Raw genomic sequence first — 18,085 nt, 5'->3', positions numbered from 1 at the left:
TTACATGATTACAAAGTGACATGTCTATCTTTACTTTACTAAGAAACTCCTGCTAGAACAAATATTTTGATTCACCTGAACATCTTTGTTTTTTTTAGCTGATACTTTTTCTAATAAATGCTAGAATATCATTTTACAATAATTTGAAAGCGATAAGCTTGATTTACTGTCATGGGTTGATTATAAGCAAGCAACCGGAGATAAACTCATAAATCGTGAAAAGATGTCATAGATTAACCGATATGATGTTATGCAAGTGTATGATTCTACGAAGAAGCTAACATCGTAACAAGAATCATGATCTCCCAATCAAGCCTGATGTTTACATCCTGCAAAGTACTACTCAACCCTATTTCAGCGACAGAATCCCTCTCCAAACTATTATATCGTGACAATTCATTCTTGTCGAATGAGTTGCTATCCGTATGTTAGTGTACAAATCTGGTGTCGCCTTCTCTCTCTGTTACAAATCTGATCATCTTTTCCGGATGCTTCAGAGAAATCAGTGGCACTGATCTCTCTCTCCCTCTCTCTCTCTCTCTCTCTCTGAGCCATGCTAATCATGGCTATTTGGTCGACGCGACAGACGAATTTACTTGACACTGAAGACCAAGAAACCCAATCGATTAATACTTATACTCTCTTCCAAGGGTGAGCTTCTAGTTTCAAAGGACCTCCGACATAAAACAGCAGGCACCTCCCTTTCCATGGTCTCTTATCAATTACCATTTGCGTCGACATAGCTGCTGCTTTTCTTCGGGCTCGGAGTGTGATTGACCGTAACACCATTCATCTGTGATTGCGTTTGGTGATTCTGTTCCACCGAATCAATACTGCTTTTTTGTTTAGAAAACCTCACCATAATCTCATTAGAAAGAGGTGGTTGGTCACGCAGAGATTCCATATGCCTGATTGCAGGTACATCATTGCGGCAGTATCGTCGCCACATGTCTCGATATGTTGACTCTAGTCCTCGTGCAAATTTAGCTCCATCACAGATTGGTGACTTCGACATAAGTTCTCGCAGTGACATTCTTAGCTCTCCTAGAGCTGAGATATCCGAAGCCAACTTTAATGCCAATTTGACATATTCCTCTTCTGTTTTCGCAACCAGCCGGCCCAGACCTGCACCAAAACTAGACTCAGGGGACGGGCACATATGCAGAATACATAAAGAAAAAAATGGAGAACGCCAACAAAACTATATTCATGTAAATGAGACAGATACTGTAACAACAAACGCATTATTCGAAGAAAAAACAAATGGAGAAAACCAACAAAACTAAATTCATGTAAATGATACTGAAACAAAAACGCTTTAATAGAAGCCCTATGTGAAGCTCCTTATTCCTACTCACCACCAAGATGTCTAGCAATCAGAACTTAGGAGGTTAAGGTAAATAAAAATAAAACAAAATCCTCAACAAGGTTATCAAATGTATCCTGACAAAAGGTTGTAACATGTATAAGCCATGTATGCTCACTAAATCATTGCAAAGTCAACTCAGCTTGTTTCCAACAGCTAAAGCTCAGGCCCAAGTAAAAAACTTCAGCAAATATGGCTGAGCAAATTGAATTATCAAATAATTAGTTTAACTCCATTTGTATAGCCATGCAACTATTTGAAAGCTTAGCTAGAACGTGTAGCATTGATGTACATTTCTGATACAAATTTAATTTTGAATAAATTTGTTGAATTACTTCCAGAGCTATGTATCCAGAAATTTAACCATTGATATATATCCTTACCAACTCTAGTGAGAAGGCTGACACCAACATTATGAGCATGAACGGAACCCGCCATTGTGACACAAGGAACTCCCATGTACAGTGACTCACAAGTAGTAGTTGTTCCTGCATATGGAAATGTATCCAAGCTGCAAAAGCAGCTAGTCATTCTTCAATAAACCATAGCAAGGTAAGGCTAGGCGAAGTAACAAATCTTGAAGACAGACCGCACAAGTAATAATAATTACTTCATTGTCTTTATTAGATGTTTAAATTTCATTTCGTTCATTTTTGCTCAACTTGGGCAGAAATAAAATAGAGTTGGAAGGAATCATATGCCTCTCACCTTTTATTTCTTTTCAAGTACACAGAAGAAATTGATAGTTTCACTCCATTTCCTTTCTTATTTCCATCCAAGTAAACACAGAATTAGTGGACTATGAACTCAATTTATTATTGATATTTTGAAATTGAAAGTGAAGAGAAAATCAACGCCTGCAATGTGATCTAATAGATCGATAATATGAAAAAGCAGACAAAGAAACAAAAAGGAAAAGTATACAGATAAGTATACAGATATTATTAGGAGATGACACAGAAGTTGGACAGAAAAAATAGTTTCTTCATAATCAACACATTTAAAGTTTGGCACTAGTATCCACAACTAAAGTTTGACTTGAATAAAAAGATAACAATTAATCTGTGGAAGTTCCAAATGAAAAAAGTATAAACAGTAAGCATTAGCAAGTTGTATTTACCTAACAAACTATAAATCTTGAGCATCAAAAAGTTAGTTGAACTTTAAAATAATTCTTCACTTGAAGACAGCTTAATTTCTTGAACAATAAAAAGAACATAAATTTAATGTATTTTTTTTTAATGAAATGACAAGTATATTATTGTTACATGCACATTGATTTTTATTTTAGGTTTTTATCAAAAACAAGTTACATGGACCTAGTCCATCAATTTTTGAGTTAACAAATATCAAAAATCATTTTTGAGTTACATGGACCTAATCCAGCAAACTGTGTGATCAAGAAACTAATTAATGGTTAAGCCGCATGGAAAAATCATTTACTTGTCTATGAACCTTAAAATTGTTAATCAGCTTTAAGGACATATTAGATAATGAAAAACAATTAGCAAATGGGAATAAACATGCTGCCAAAGTTGTTTTAGGTCAGTTAATGTGTTGACTGAATAAAGATGGTTTCTTGTCATAAACAAAGTACAAGGATGTAAGTTAAGTCGATGTTTCACCTTATATCCATCAAGGAATATGCTTGCATGTGATCATGGTTAAGAAGGATAAGGGGCAATAGATCAACTCGCAAGGATTCCAACCCCATCTGCTCCAATGTAGTGAGAAATTTCTGCCTGACACTGTCGCAACAGAAAGGCTTGCACTTGACAACAAGTCTGGAATTGGGAACTGCACATAATATAGTTGCCCAAACTCGCAATACTTTTGGTGTTATCTGAAGAATATAAATAAAGCAAAATTATATCATAGCTTTAATTTCGCAAAAAAAAAATAATAAATAATATAATTTTAGGTGCTACCTTAGCCAAATTATTAAAGCTTCCGAAGGTGATAAAACCATTGGAAAGAGCTGGTGTTGGTGTAACAGGACCAGCCTCAGGGGAAGGCGTATAGCAGAGAAAACAATCAGGGAGACGAACTAATTCTTCAACATTCCTGCCAAAAATATTATCCCTCACTAATTAGCCATTAACATTAGCACAAAATTGGCAGTCTTTATATGTTAAAAATGACATAATTTAAGACTTACTTTTGATTTGAATTAAGTGGATCTGTTAACTCATCTGTTATCCGATAATCAATTGTTGGCAAACCAGTTGTATTTGGGTAACCAATCCATGTTACCTAACAATCATCATATACCACCAATCATAAGAACAATAAGCTAGTAGAATGCTGGTAACCTAAATCCTACTACGCTATGAACATGGAAGAAAAGCAGGAAGAAGGGGAACAGGAAACTCCATGAAAAAAGAAAAGTACTTCATGAAATGCAAGGGGTGGTCAGCATCAGAAGATGAATACTTTTGCAATTGCTGAGAATAGCCACATAATGCTGAAAACAAATAATTTGACAGCTATTACCTGAACTGGAGCAGGCCGGCAAGCCATCATGCCCAATTTATTATTTGCAGTGTGTCCCGTAAGCTCCACCAATATATCAACTTTATCATCTCTAACCATGCTAGCAACCCTTTTCTCATCTATACCATAAATATCTCTCCACAGACCGCCCTTTTTCAGAACTCTATCCTTAAATTTAAGTGTCTTCGCGTCTGCCTAAAGAATCATACCAAGTAACAAATCAGCAATGGAAAAATGGTTATTCAAAATACTAGGAAAATGGTTATACAAAATGCAAAGGCAAGAATATTCAAGAATAAAAACAGAAAAGGAAAAGACTTGGCCACACTCCAACACAAGGAAAAGGTGCAAGGAGAATGATTCAACTAAACAAATATAAGAAGAAAAATAGAAATAAAAGGAAAAGGAGAATTTTCACCTTGACAACGGCAGAGTATACAACCACCTTATAGTTTGCATAGTCATGGTGAGAAAGAGGTGCTTCAATGAAGTAGGAAACAGAGTGAGTAAAATAATCAGGGGACACATATCCAACTATCAGTGGTCGTTCCATGTCTTTAGGATTATCCCAAGTGGTATATTGCACATAGTGATTCATAAAGCGCCTTCCCCATTCCCTAAGAAACAGTTTAACTTAGAACCAAGCCACATAAAGAATATGAAAAATCATAGAGCAACCAAGGAATAAACTTATTCAAGCAACTGTAGGCAAACATTGACAGTCATGTAGTTGATATACTACAAAAAATTATGATAATCCTAGGTTCCTGATAAATAATGAAATATTTAAATAAAAAAATGACAACTATGAATTACAAGTAATTATCAGAATGATAAACCCTTTCCCAAATAAGTTAATAAAATAATTTTATTTCATTTACCAAAAAATGAAAAAGTTAGTGCTTTCAAAGAAAAACCACTCTAATGGAAGATGCAAAAACAAACAAATGAAGCGAGAATTTTGGTTAGGAAATTGTTACTACCTATGCGCCTCAAAAAGTTTATCATCTGAACCCACATCTATGTAGTTCATTGCCAAGAGTCGATTCTGCAAAACTACATACAGATTAGTGAAGAAGTATTTTCACCAGGTACTCTGACCCAATGGTACCTGGTTAATTGAGATGATAATTGACAGTAATAATCAAATAGGTCAGCAATGCAACTTAAAGATATAGGGTTATCCCATTAGAGTAAAAGCAATCAAATATTAAGAAAATGGCGCTTCTAGAAAGTAGTTGTAGATCTCTTCCACTGCTTCACCACTCTAACCTCTCCTTCTCCACCCCAATCAGTAAGTTTCTTTTTATTTTAATTATTTTTACTACCCATTTCCAACTGTAGACCTATTTCTGCCCATTTCTCTAATTTTAGCCTATTTCTTCCTATGTTTGTTAATTTCTGACCATAGAATTTCTTGGTCCTGTGAGAGTTTATGCGATATCTTGAGCAAAATCAGCTCAAATTCAGTCAATCCAGATCCAATTCAGCCAGGCAGATTCAGATCAGCTGATTCTTCAAACTAAGTTTTGCTCTTGGTTTAGAAAAAAAACTATTTAATTATGGATGACCAGCTGTGATTTTAAGGATCATATTTTTGGCAACTACAAAAGAACACATAATAAACAAAAAGGTAAATTAAAATTAGTGTAAAAAAGAGAATGCTAAGGTGAGAGTGTACTAGAAAGATAAAATTAATAGTAATAGTTTCCGAGAGATATTTAATTTTATATATGAAAAAAAAGGCACAAACAAAAAGAACATTTGCATACGCCCATGTACTTTTGTCATTGATTCGTGGGCATGCTCAAAACATTGTGAAGAGGAAGGTATAAAGGAAGCTTTTGGTTTTTTTAAAATATGTCAAAATAATTTAAATGAATAATATGGTCATCTGCATCAAAGTCCCAAACAAACCTTAACTATATTGATTATTATACTGGAGAATAGGGAAAGGTACAAAGACAAACAATAAGAACTGACTGCAATGGAAAGAAACAACTGGTTTGCTGTTATAGTGTTGTACCAGACAGGTGGCAGTTCAATATACTCGATTCATATGCATGACATGATGCCATAACATGCTTACTCCCTAGTCAGATGTCAACCATTGACGTTAGGTGTCAGGAGCAATCCATTATGCTAGCCCTAGTCAGATGGTAGCTAGGTATAGTCCAAAAGTCACTTGAATAATATGCATAATAGACTTGGTTTAAGATATCAAGAAACAAGCAAAGAGTTCACATCTTGGAGTATGAAAATATAGATGATCAGAATATGAAGACCGACAAATCCAAAAAGCATGTTACCTGACCAGCATTACGTGAATCAGGATCTATCTGGAGACATCTCTCATAAGCCTCGATAGACAGAGTAATACTGCCCACATCTCTGTAGAGGACCCCTAAACAAGAAATATATTCTTACAGCAACTCTCAAAGATATCAACAAGAAATAAAATATAGCTGCAAACCACTGATATAATCATTTACATAGATCTCCTGGAATATTATACTACAGTATCTAGGATAACTATGGAAATCCTCTGATAAAAAGATATCAACAAGAAATATAATATAACTGCAATAGATTGATATAAGCATTTACATAGATCTACTGGTATAGGATACTATTGTACCAAATAATCTAGACCGAATTGCAGATTTATACCAAAACCTCTAACAGAAGAGCTGAGACGCCTCTAGTCAGACAACAATGAGAAGATAACAAAACTTATCTTCTATCAGATTCTATTTGCAAAATCCTTAAATTTCAAATATATACCTTCCCTTAGTTACCATAAAGGACATTAGGTTCCTTGGATAGAGAAATAAGGGAAGCCCATAGGCATTTAAAACTTAAAAAAGTGCCAAGCACTCTGGACTCCCTAGCATCTCAGAAAGGCAAGAACAAAGACGCATCTTCAAAACATAATCTTAAATGATAAACCAAAGATAGAGCAGAAATGAAGAAAGTAGATGCACAACCAACCTAAGTTATTGTATGCTTCAGCATATGTAGGATTTGCAATGATGGCTTTTTCAATCATGCTGGCAGCTGCATCCATTTTACCCTATAGAGAAGAATGTATTTTTGCAATACTGTCAACTTACTGGTACAAGTCATTTTTGAAAAATAGTAAATTCACACATAACAATTTCACAAGTGATCCATAATCTAGATGGTTATACCTGGACAGTGAAGACCACACCGAGATTATTTAGCGATTGAGAGAAATTTGGTTTAATAGATAAAGCCGTCTAGAAAAAACAACTAAGTGTCAACAGAAATATCAAGAGCAATATCACACTACAGTTAGGGATATATCAAATTTTTTAATATGGAAGACTTAATAACCGAACATGCCTGGTAACATTCCACCGCCTTATCCAGATTGTCTCTGTCCTTATAGATAACTCCCAAATTATTGCAAGCCTCCGCACAATTGGGATTGAAGTGTAATGCAAGTTCATAAAACACAATTGCCTTCATGAATATTCAGACTCAAATGTCAAAGAGTATCTTGCAGGAAGCAAGTGATAGAAAAACAAAGGAAACACAAACAAAGACAGTTGTTATATGACAATTTTAAGCTACAGACAGGCCCATGCTTTGATGAAGCCCTGTATAGGAACAAACAACCCATCACACTTCTACAAGATGCAAGAAATTGTAATGTATAAGACTAACCTTATCAAATTTCAGCATTTCACCATATGCAACACCAAGATTATACATCGCATCAGCATAGTGCCAATTGTAAAACAAAGCTTTTTTGTAATATGCTACGCCTTGGTTTATATCACCCTCAAGTTTTACCTAAAAATATAAGGTATCAGTTAAAGGAACTGTAATTAATTTTAAAAGAAGTTGTAATCTGTAAATCACTGAATGGAGAAAGAAGTTAACAATAGCAGAAAGGCCCAATATAACTGCATGCAAAATTAATTTCATAGTTGTAAAATCAATTAAATTAACAAATTAAACAAATTGCAAGTGCATAGTTGATTCCTCAAGATTAGAGAAGCACTTAATATAGAAAGGGCAACCCGGTGCATGAAACTCCCGCTGATGCGAAATCCCGAGAAGAGTCGGACCTAATTGAATCTTATTATACACAGCCTTCCCCTGCAATTGTTTCCGCGACTCAAATTCGCGACCACAAGATCACACGGTAACAACTTTATCGTTGCACCATGACTCCCCTTCTAGAGAAGCACTTAATATGAGAGAAGAAATTGACTTGTCAAGCGGATAACCAAATTCAGTATTTATACACAGTACACTTACCATATTAGCAAATTTAAAGAGCTATTTCATAGTCTACTTTCTTGATTTCTAACATTAGCTTGTAGGACCAATGATTCAATTAATCAGGACAATTTGATCTTCAATAAGACTAGATAAATATTAATTTGGTCCAGAAGCATAAGATTTGTGTTAATATCTGCCTCATCCAGAAGTCACTTTTAAGTTTTTAGGCTAATTACCAAATTCAGTCGAACACTTGCCTCATTCAAAATTCAAAGGAGCTTCTGATACTCTGTTTTCTTCAATTTGTAATATTAATTTGCAGGACTAAAAATTCAATTTATCAGGACAATTGATCTTCAACAACAATTGATCTTCAACAAGACTAGATGAATATGTAACATTAGTGCCAGGAACATGATATTTAAACTATTATCCTGTGTGCTCAATAAAACAAGGTTCCTTCTTTTAGTCAGTAAATTATGGACAGCTGATAAAGACTAGAACTAGCCTGTTCATATAGATGAGTCATCACCAAACAATTCCTCTGTAATATAATCATTGACTAATGAATTAATGTAAAGACAAATATAAGAGACTGCATGATTTTTAGCAAGGATATCTACTCTACAGTGGTGTACCCTGATGAAGGCATAATATGGTTTCAAGGTCCGATCCTTGCAAAATTATTTTTTTTTTTCTTAAGATTTTTCCTATAGTACCTCAACAACCGAGATATGGCAGGGCAAATCTTATTCTAGTTCTTTAGCTGAATTGTTCCATTGTAACCTGATTCTCACAGGCATGAACTAGGAAAAAGCATCAATACCAAGGTCAAAGAATCCTGACCTACAGGTACTTTTACAAAATTGAAACTACTTTAACCATACAAATCATTCCAAAACTTCAAATTTTCAGTCCAAGTTCAAATTATGCTGATGATACATCAAGAAAAAAGATTATAAAATAAAGTGCACAAGCCACAGATACGGAAAACAGAATCTGAGAGGAATTATGAAAATGGGTACATAGAACAATGCTATGAGAACTTGTAAAAAAACAACTAACAGGAACACAACATTGAAATAAAAAAAAAAATGAAACAAGACAGAAGCAAAGATTGTTCCAAGATGCAGAAACCTCATTTAACTGTCACTATCCAGTCTCAGTGGTGCTGATATAACTATAGATCTAGACTTAGATACAAGTCCATTGATTTTAGGAAATTGCATAGGTAGTATGAAGTGAGATAAGAAACAATACAATAAAGTCTACCTTAACAACAAAGGAAGTTATAATTATAACAATATTAAACTATGAATTAAATAAAAAATAATTTTATCAAGCTGTTCCAACAATCACATTGCCCACTTGGTCAGCTCTATACGAACAAAAATTCCATAATTTTAGTGTGGATGTTAATTGATGATGCACACATCATATAAAAAACATATTGAGGTAGTAAATACTGATATCCCATATTCATCTGCCTTGTAATCAGCTATCAGAACTATGTCAAAAAAAAAACACTCAGCTAAAGATATTTCTGCATCTTAACCCCTACTATGCATTGTCTCAACATTGCTGATGCATGAGTACTTCAAAACTTAAATGGCCGCATTCAGAGCAAAAATCCTTTTTTAGGGTCTTCAAGCACATCAGTTCTATATCTTTTCCTTGTTTTGACTTTCAGGAGCATACATGTTGACCATCAGGCAAATCTTATAAAACATGAAACAACAGGCTTTTCGTGTACTTCGGAGAGACTAGCATGAATCAATGCCGCATTAACCAAGAAAGTATATGGAATTAGTATTAATCTATCTGAATTTGCTATTCTACTTGCAATGCATTAAAAGATTTTGATTTATCTGGAATGGGAAACATGAATAGTCAATCTTTTTAAGCATGAAAAAGTGGAAAACCAAAGGAGGTCAGAAAATGACACCCTGGAGAATAGCAAATTAAAAAGTATTACAACAAGGACCCCACTGATTTTGAAGGTGCACACTGCAAAGGCACTTAGAAGTGTATGACGCAGACTGAGACAAATAACTGACCTTAGTCCCAAGGTCCGTCAAAGCTATTGCCATGTTATTTTTAGCAATTTCAAAGTTTGGAGACACAGCTAAGCACCTGATATAACAAAACAAAATCCCCACAATAATTACAAACCAGCAGAAATGAACCATTATAGTTATGTTAAACAAAAAATTAACTTGGATGCCACCTTTCATAGCAAGCAATAGCTGCCTCCAAGTCACCCCGATTTTTATATATTACACCCATGTTGCAGTATGCTTCAGCATATAAGGGCCTCTCTAGGATAGACTTCTCATAGCAGTTTAGTGCCAAATCATATTGCATCATCTCGGAGTAAACAACTCCAAGGTTGTAATAGGCAGGCTGAAGTAAAAAGGTGGTGTCATATCAAACCCCAAAAATTAAGAGGGAAAATCAAGTAAGCACAAAAAAAGTAACCAGACAAATAAGATTCATAAACTTACAGCATAGTGACTATCTACTTTAAGGGCTTCAAAATACTTCTGAATTCCTTCCTCAGTATTACCGGCAAGTTTTAAGCTTGTCCCAAGATCTGTCAAAACAATAGCAAGGCATTCTGCAGCAGGTTTGTATGAAGGATCTGCCTTTAAAGCCTTCTTATATGACTGCAATAAACTTATTGTGTCAGATTTAATTGTTTATTATTATGAGTAAACTTCCCAATACATCTAATAAACTAACAGTGGATTAAACAATGGACGTGAAAATGAGAGGCTCAAAACTACCAAATCTCAACAGGGCCCAAAACTACAAAAAAAAAAATGATGATAGAAAAACTATAAAAACAACCTTAAGTAAGCAGAACATGTAGTTTTCACCTCGAAATAGCAACAATTAAGTATAAAAACAATAAGCAGCATGTCCAACCAGTTGGGAACATTTTCATAGATCTTATCCCTGTTGGACTCTATGCATGGTAATATATTGGTAAGGCCCAAGTTATTTAGATACTTTTTCTATATTTTCTTTGGTCCCTCATAAATTAAACTAGTTAACTTGCCCATGGAATATATATATATATAGATAGATACTTTTTCTATATTTTCTTTGGTCCCTCATAAATTAAACTAGTTTACTTGCCCATGGAATATATATATATATAGATACTTTTTCCTATATTTTCTTTGGTCCCTCATAAATTAAACTAGTTAACCTACCCATGGAATATACATATATATATATATATATATATATATATATATATATATATATATATATATATATATATGTATATATACATATATATATATATACACCAGTTATCTGAATTAAACCAAACTGCTCAATAATTAATAAATTTATTTATTTTATACCACCCAAAAACATAACACATCTATCTTCAAGTATTCAGAAAGTGTAAGCAGGCCATATAAAGTCAGCCCATTACATAAAACTTATGTTGTATATAGGCATTTTCTAGGAATATGTGATCAAAATTAAAGTATTAAGAAATTTCTATATCAATATCTCGAGTATTTATCATTTGCAAAACAAGTTCTTGAGTAAGCAACTAAATATGATAGTTCAGGTTTTAAGTAAATTTGGATTAGTTTAAATAAATTAGAAAAGGTTTTTAAACTACACGTGTAGACTGGATATGAAATATGTAGTCACATGTAAACCGCATATAGTATACTAATTATCAAGTATATATTTAAGAATCTGATAGATCATAAAATCAATCTAAGTTCATAGAGGATCTGAAGGAACATATACGCAAGTTTCAATTATCCATAGTTACCAATAAAATGAAGGCATTAAGTACTAAATTATCAAAAATAAAGTAAATAACTTAATTCATAAGCCCTAATGAATTTTAGTAATCAAAAGTTAGATACCTTTTCCTCAAAAAAAATACAATCAAATAGTAACAAAAAAGGATGCTGCCATTGTTAACTGCCTAAAAAATGGAATATTTAGCATGTTCTTTAAGCGATGCCTGATCAAACACTTATTTAAACTCAAGTAAAAGAAGGTGAAAATTGTGTGCCATGAAAATAAAGAACTAGTAAAGCTGGGTTTACTTAACCGAAAGATAGAAGGGAGAGGGAGAGAGGGAGAGAAAGAAAAGAGAAAGTAACATAAAACTATACCTGAGTAATTCATAATCCCTGTATAACTTTGTGAGCCTTACAATCCCCTTTCCACTTCCCCTCCCCATACTTACCATTCCACTGAAGTAAACCCAGCCTAAATGTAACAATTAAGTCACTCAACTAACAAAATTCCAGGGATTTAAGTAACAAGATTTACCCCCAAATACAATAATAGAAAAAACAAAATTTCCGTCTAGATTAAGAAATATCTGAATTAGTAAATAATTAACAAAAAACAGAAATCATGAGCACCTCAGCAGCCTCCGATAAGTGACCCTCATCCTTGTAAATAACCCCACAGTGTGTGAGGGCACAAGCATTGAACGGATCAAGCTTAATTGCTTCTGTAATACAACCAAAAGCTTGCCGCAATTGATTCTGCATTTGGAGGCAAATTCCCTTGCCTATAAGGGCTTCCAGATTGGTTTTATCCTTCTCGAGGATGCTTTCATACAACAACTGAGCATCTGCAAACTTGTTTCGCGACCTTAGGATATTAGCATATGTGAGAGCACCATTCCCTTCAATCTTCCTCCTAAGCAAAGGAACTTCCGGCTGAGTTGAGCACTCATCTAAGGAAGTTTTCAAAGCTTTGGGGCAGCCATTCTCCAATAGAGCACATTCCCTCTTATTCCCATTATCAGTGTCCTCTATCCATGCCATGAGGAGATAGCCACCTGACACTGCTCCTGGAAAGAGTGAAGGAAATGAAAGAAATAAGCGAAATATAGAGTCTTAGAACGGGGCTATGATTCACTTTAAGCGAAGAACATAAAGCAGACAGGAAAAGGGATCGATATAAGTAAATTCATCCTACACTCTGGCGACTCGATGCAAAAGCCCTATCAAAGAAATTCAAAGATCAAAGAGTGAAAAGTCCCAACTTTAATTACACTTCAAGGAAACACCGATGGCCGAAGACCAAGTCCGACGAAGTCAATCAAAATGCGAGTCCACGGAGTGAGAGAAACGCGAGAAACCAAACCAACACATCACCGTAATCTACACGGAATAACAGAACAGGAAAAAGAAATAGAAGGAAAGCGGCAAGAATAGAACAGAGCGCTAGGGTTTCGGCCTTACAATGGAAGGAAGGTGGGGCGGCGAGGAGAGGGAAGCCACCGCAAGGGAAGAAGCGCGCTGCGCCAGCAGCGAGGGCTTCGAGCGGACGAAGAGAGGGAGGCAGTACGGAGGGTTTTCGCGGCGGCAGGGGGGCTCTCCCTCGACCTCTTCGTATCGCTCTCTTTTTCGTCGCCTTTTTTCCAGTCTTTGCGTCGCCCTTTTCGCTGCGCTGCCTACCGCGGCAGCTGCGCTCGTGCCTGTACGTATGAGCTTAAAGATGTAATTTGCGGGCTAATGATACGCGTCGCTGCTCCTCGAATACCGAATCGAAGAATATTATTCTTTGTTTTTTACCGATAAATAAAACATTTCTTATCTATAAATTTTATTTTTATGAGAAGTTCTCCCTTTCCAAATTTTTTTTAAAAATAAAAGTTAATTTTTTAAAAAAATAAATAAAGGTAAATCAATCATATTACTCAAGAAAAATATTACTTAACGAGCGATGTTAGAAAGAACTACAATATCTTGGGTAGGCTGTAGCTACTACCAACGACCAACAGAGGTGTTGGCTTTTGAGATTTTAACTTGTTTCAAACGAGTGCAGCAATTCTAAGTGGAAACATAGGATACAGACTGGCAATGACAAACCATGAATCAATCAGAATCATGCCTTCTCTTGCCTTTATGGCTGCCCTGGTGTATTCGCTTGTTATCTGAATCATGAGAACGTTTCTTCTCGTGATGCTTCCGATGCTTACTTTCTTTGTCCCTTCCCTCTTCGTGTCTTGGTTCGTCCCTACCACCGTCGTGTCTCCTCTCATCTCTTTCTTCCCGCCGCCTCCTTTTTCTGCTTTTGTCCGTCGACTGATCTTCGTCACTTTCGCTAATTGCAGTTTGTTCATTCTTACCAGGTGCCTTAGCCAACGCTCGTTGAGGAGTGCTCGACTCCGGTTGATTACGAGGTGCCCTGCAGCCCACAACGCACATGTTTTAGCTCAAACTAAGTGATCTTACTTGTACAAGCCATCATCGCTGTTGAGGAAAAACGAGATTAGTTGATAGTGATCTTACTTGTACAAGCCAAGCCCTTGAACCATAATTGCTTCGGCATGCTGAGCACCCAGATCGTCGGCAGTAGATCCTCTCTTTACAAGCTCTGTGTATTCATGTTTATCCAGCCGATTGCCTTGAGGCCGACTGGCACGCTTCGGAGCCAAGCCAAGCGCTTCTCGCATAGCCTGTTCTTCATCTTCTTTGATCCTTCTGATTTCCTCTCTAACGGAATCCATCTCTGAGCTGGCAGATTGCTTTTCTCGAGTATACCAGAACAGATCTTTCCCTGAAAAATGGTAAAATAAAATTAATAAAGAGCAAACATATAACCTTTTTTACTTTTGTGATTGCAAGAAGAAAGAAAAGATCAATTCTGAAACACAGTAGGGCGACAGATGAAATTCTGTCTACAAAAAGGTAATTCAAAGAACCAATGGCCACAAAAGATCCATTTGTTTTGTGGAAAATATTTGCTAGTGTTTTCCAGCAATTAGCATGAGGTAAAATCATGATCGTAGGAAATATTTCTTAAGTTCACTGGAATATGTGGTCATTAGGAGGGAAAACAAAACTGTTTTGCCATACTCATTAGTGAACCCCCTTCCATTGTTCATAGCATCGAGCCACCCACCCACCGCCACCTTTTCGCTCTGTTCAATAGCATCTGTGACTCCCTCCCCTCAGCCTACCACTTCCCACAGACCCCATGCTCGACTGTAAATTTTCTCCTGTTCAAGGGAAAATCTAGTTGTTTGGGGGGAAAATGACTTCTGCTTGGACCTTTTGTAACCAACGTAGTTTTTAAGATGACAATGACCCCAAATCCTGCAACAATGTAGAAGATCCCTAGACAGGTAAAGATTTGCAAGATTGACAATGGATATAGTCTTTTGAGTTCTTGAGGCAGTATATACATGATAGTACAAGTGATTAGCTAAAAACAATAATGTTTCTTTGATAAGATATGACAAGAGATAGAACAAAATAATAAAAAATAATAATAAAGAAACAAAACACTAACTGAGCTCATATATATAATCATGAATATGAATCACAAAGGCTCATATATATATATGCCCAACAGTTAGGCCCAATAATATGTTAATCAAATAGCAAATTTTGGATAACTAAGTTCTGTTACAAAATTAAAGCATAAAATAGAAGTCTAGGAAGAGTACCTTTCTGCCATCGGCCAACAGGAGCATTAATGCTATGACCAAGATAATTCTCTCGATGTTTATCAACCTTCACATCATCCCATTTGAATTCTAAAAAAAATCAACAAAATACTGTAAGTCCCATCTATTTAGGAAAGATGGAAGGAAATATTAAAATTAAAAAATAATACCTCCAAAGACAAGTCATCAAAGATGATAAATTAGAAACAGAACAATGAAATAATTTGCACGGTGCCAGAAATGGACAAAAGCAGCCCTATTCAGTGCAATTTTTCCACAAAATAATTCACTTATTAAGGAAGATAGACACTAAATTGCTTTGCACTTAACATATTTCAAGATGAGAGGATCTATATCTCAAACTAAATCTTCATCATTTGAAAAATAACAACTAGAAAGTGGCAATTTCATGTATCTACAGGTGTAGCTCTCGAAGTATATTTGTATTTAACATGTAAAGTCGCCACGATTCTGTGTACTCCCCGTCCCTGAGGTACATAGAATTCCCAGAAAATAATTTTTTAGGTATCCATTAGATTTAGAGTTTGCCATCAGTGGATAAGTCATTCATTTCAAACAATGTGACTGCATGGTCAAAGAAAAAGGCATTATTACTGATGTATCAGCATTAGCCACAGGAATCTATCTGTTAGCATAGTTTAACATCAGAGTAGGATTGGATATTCCAAAGATGGTCGAAGCAATCACATAACAACTTACCAGACCACAAAAATCAATTCGTCAGCATATTTTAACTTCCAAAGTACAATTAGATATGCCAAAGCTGATGGAAACAAAACATATCGCATAATACTAGTTGTTCTAGCCACACGTCTAAAGACATTCAATATCCTTAAAATATCTGGAACGGGGTATTGCTACCTACTCATCAGAAACACCCCCTAGCCCTCAAACACGCCAAATATCCATCATCCATGCACGAAAATCACAATATTAAATAGGGAAAATACTTTGCGCAACTAAAATTTTACGTTATTTTATGGGAATTTCTCCCATGGAGATCGGGATATCACATCCAGCATTAATTATAAACCCTAATGCTGGTTATGAATACACAGAATGAAATGAAAAGAAAAAAAAAACTCAACATAATTTTATAATACACCATCCAAAGAGCAAGGTCTACACAAATCTCCCTTTATACGCTACGATCCGCGTGAAAATTGAAGGAATTTTCTGACAGAATGATCTGAACCGAAGCATACGTAAAATAAAACCCAAACAAGGGGGAAAGAGAAAAGAAGAAGCTTACGATCTCGACCGCCTCGAACACCTCCTCTCGAAGGATGATACATCGTCGCTTCCTCCCCTTCGATTCGATCCCGAAGGCGATTCTGATCGCGGCGGCGAAAGGGCGAAGTTGCTATTGACCACGATGCGGAAATTGGGGATATACCACTTGCAGCCAAGCGGATCGGTTCCGCAAACATGAACCCGTACCCGACAAGCAAAGCTAATTGTCCTCCTGTTACCCGGTCCAGAGTTCAGTTTGGGCAATTTAGTGAACGGGCCGGCCCGTTTACAAATATGATTCATAAATTTAATTAGTGAACGCCCCAATTTGGACAATTTAATAAAAATTTTATTAATATATATGATTCATAAATTTTAATTATCAATATTATTTACAAATAATTTACAATTTATGTTCATAAACCCCCCCCCCCCCCCCCCCCCCACGTGCATGCATTTAAGATCATTCATTCATTCATTTAGTTTAATAGACTATTGCATTTTATTAATTTAATTGTCATTGCTAAAATTAATACTAAATTCATTCCTCAAATAGTCCTTGTTTCATTTAATATAAAAGCAACAAGACACTTATCACTGATACTAAATTAAATTAAGACCATGCCATTTGTTCGTTAAGCTACAAATCCATAAATAATGCAGTGAACGAATTGAAAGGCCTAATTATATGAACCGATTCATTTCCTCTTTCAGCTGCAAATCACTAACTGCACAGAAAAAACTAATTATGCTACCTCACCATATCTCTTCGATCGATCGAAGGATCTCTTATACGCCAACATGTTCATGGGCAGCTAGGGTTTCCATATATATATATATATACACACACAACAACAACGTGTTAACCAGTTAGTTGACTTGTGGTGTTGGTCAACGCTGAGGATTTGAAGGGAGTTGGAGATTTAACCGATGGATTGATTGGTCAAACTGTGTTTACTATAGTGAATGTTGGACCTTTTTTAAAAGGGGGAAATTTTTATTTTATCTGCTTAAACTATTTTTCTCATCGAATGTTTTCTTTTGATCTTAGAGAAATTAAGTCAAGAATAAGCATTAGTCATACCCTCAAAGAACCGCAGTTGTTGTTGTTGTTGTTTTTTGTTTGTTTGTTTGTTTTGGTCAAGTTTATTTGTTTTTCACGTAGGAGTTTTGACTACTTCGACCGCGATTTAATCTTGCTCCATTTTGGTCTTGCATGCGAGACCTTGCCGTCGCTCCACGCGTCATTATCGTTTTCTCAGCGA

General features: G+C 35.5%; 2 protein-coding genes across 2 annotated transcripts; both read right to left on the bottom strand.

The window, feature by feature from the left end:
* Positions 1–232: 232 nt before the first annotated feature.
* Positions 233–13,555, bottom strand: LOC141838215 (putative UDP-N-acetylglucosamine--peptide N-acetylglucosaminyltransferase SPINDLY). The gene is made up of 18 exons (XM_074725626.1): positions 13,354–13,555; positions 12,523–12,959; positions 10,618–10,779; positions 10,341–10,516; positions 10,171–10,246; positions 7,550–7,678; positions 7,226–7,345; positions 7,051–7,119; positions 6,851–6,932; positions 6,169–6,263; positions 4,843–4,907; positions 4,278–4,476; positions 3,860–4,054; positions 3,525–3,619; positions 3,295–3,430; positions 2,992–3,209; positions 1,750–1,877; positions 233–1,125 (listed from the first exon to the last, which is right to left on the bottom strand). The coding sequence occupies exons 2-18, from the start codon at positions 12,931–12,933 to the stop codon at positions 719–721; spliced, it is 2,763 nt and encodes a 920-aa protein (XP_074581727.1). The 5' UTR covers positions 12,934–12,959; positions 13,354–13,555; the 3' UTR covers positions 233–718.
* Positions 13,556–13,805: 250 nt separating this feature from the next.
* Positions 13,806–16,934, bottom strand: LOC141840973 (uncharacterized). Its single transcript, XM_074729089.1, has 4 exons — positions 16,840–16,934; positions 15,567–15,656; positions 14,407–14,674; positions 13,806–14,302 (listed from the first exon to the last, which is right to left on the bottom strand). The coding sequence occupies exons 1-4, from the start codon at positions 16,880–16,882 to the stop codon at positions 13,990–13,992; spliced, it is 714 nt and encodes a 237-aa protein (XP_074585190.1). The 5' UTR covers positions 16,883–16,934; the 3' UTR covers positions 13,806–13,989.
* Positions 16,935–18,085: the final 1,151 nt, after the last annotated feature.

The sequence above is a fragment of the Curcuma longa genome, chromosome 11 (assembly GCF_044706935.1).
Source record: "Curcuma longa cultivar G26 ecotype Majalengka, Jawa Barat chromosome 11, ITB_CL_G26_1.1, whole genome shotgun sequence".
NCBI lineage: Eukaryota > Viridiplantae > Streptophyta > Magnoliopsida > Zingiberales > Zingiberaceae > Curcuma > Curcuma longa.
Note: the sequence above shows the minus strand (reverse complement) of the source record. Positions and strands in the feature narration are given on the sequence as shown.

Excerpts from the sequence above, each read along its gene's own strand:
- LOC141840973 (XM_074729089.1), bottom strand. The coding sequence starts at position 16,882 with ATGTATCATCCTTCGAGAGGAGGTGTTCGAGGCGGTCGAGATC. Across the intron at positions 14,675-15,566 it reads TGTTGGCCGATGGCAGAAAG|GGAAAGATCTGTTCTGGTAT; the intron begins GTACTCTTCCTA and ends ACCATTTTTCAG. Across the intron at positions 14,303-14,406 it reads CAAGGGCTTGGCTTGTACAA|GGCACCTCGTAATCAACCGG; the intron begins GTAAGATCACTA and ends TGTGGGCTGCAG.
- LOC141838215 (XM_074725626.1), bottom strand. The coding sequence starts at position 12,933 with ATGGCATGGATAGAGGACACTGATAATGGGAATAAGAGGGAATGTGCT. Across the intron at positions 7,679-10,170 it reads TGACGGACCTTGGGACTAAG|GTAAAACTTGAGGGTGATAT; the intron begins GTCAGTTATTTG and ends TTATATTTTTAG. Across the intron at positions 3,210-3,294 it reads GCTTTAATAATTTGGCTAAG|ATAACACCAAAAGTATTGCG; the intron begins GTAGCACCTAAA and ends TATATTCTTCAG.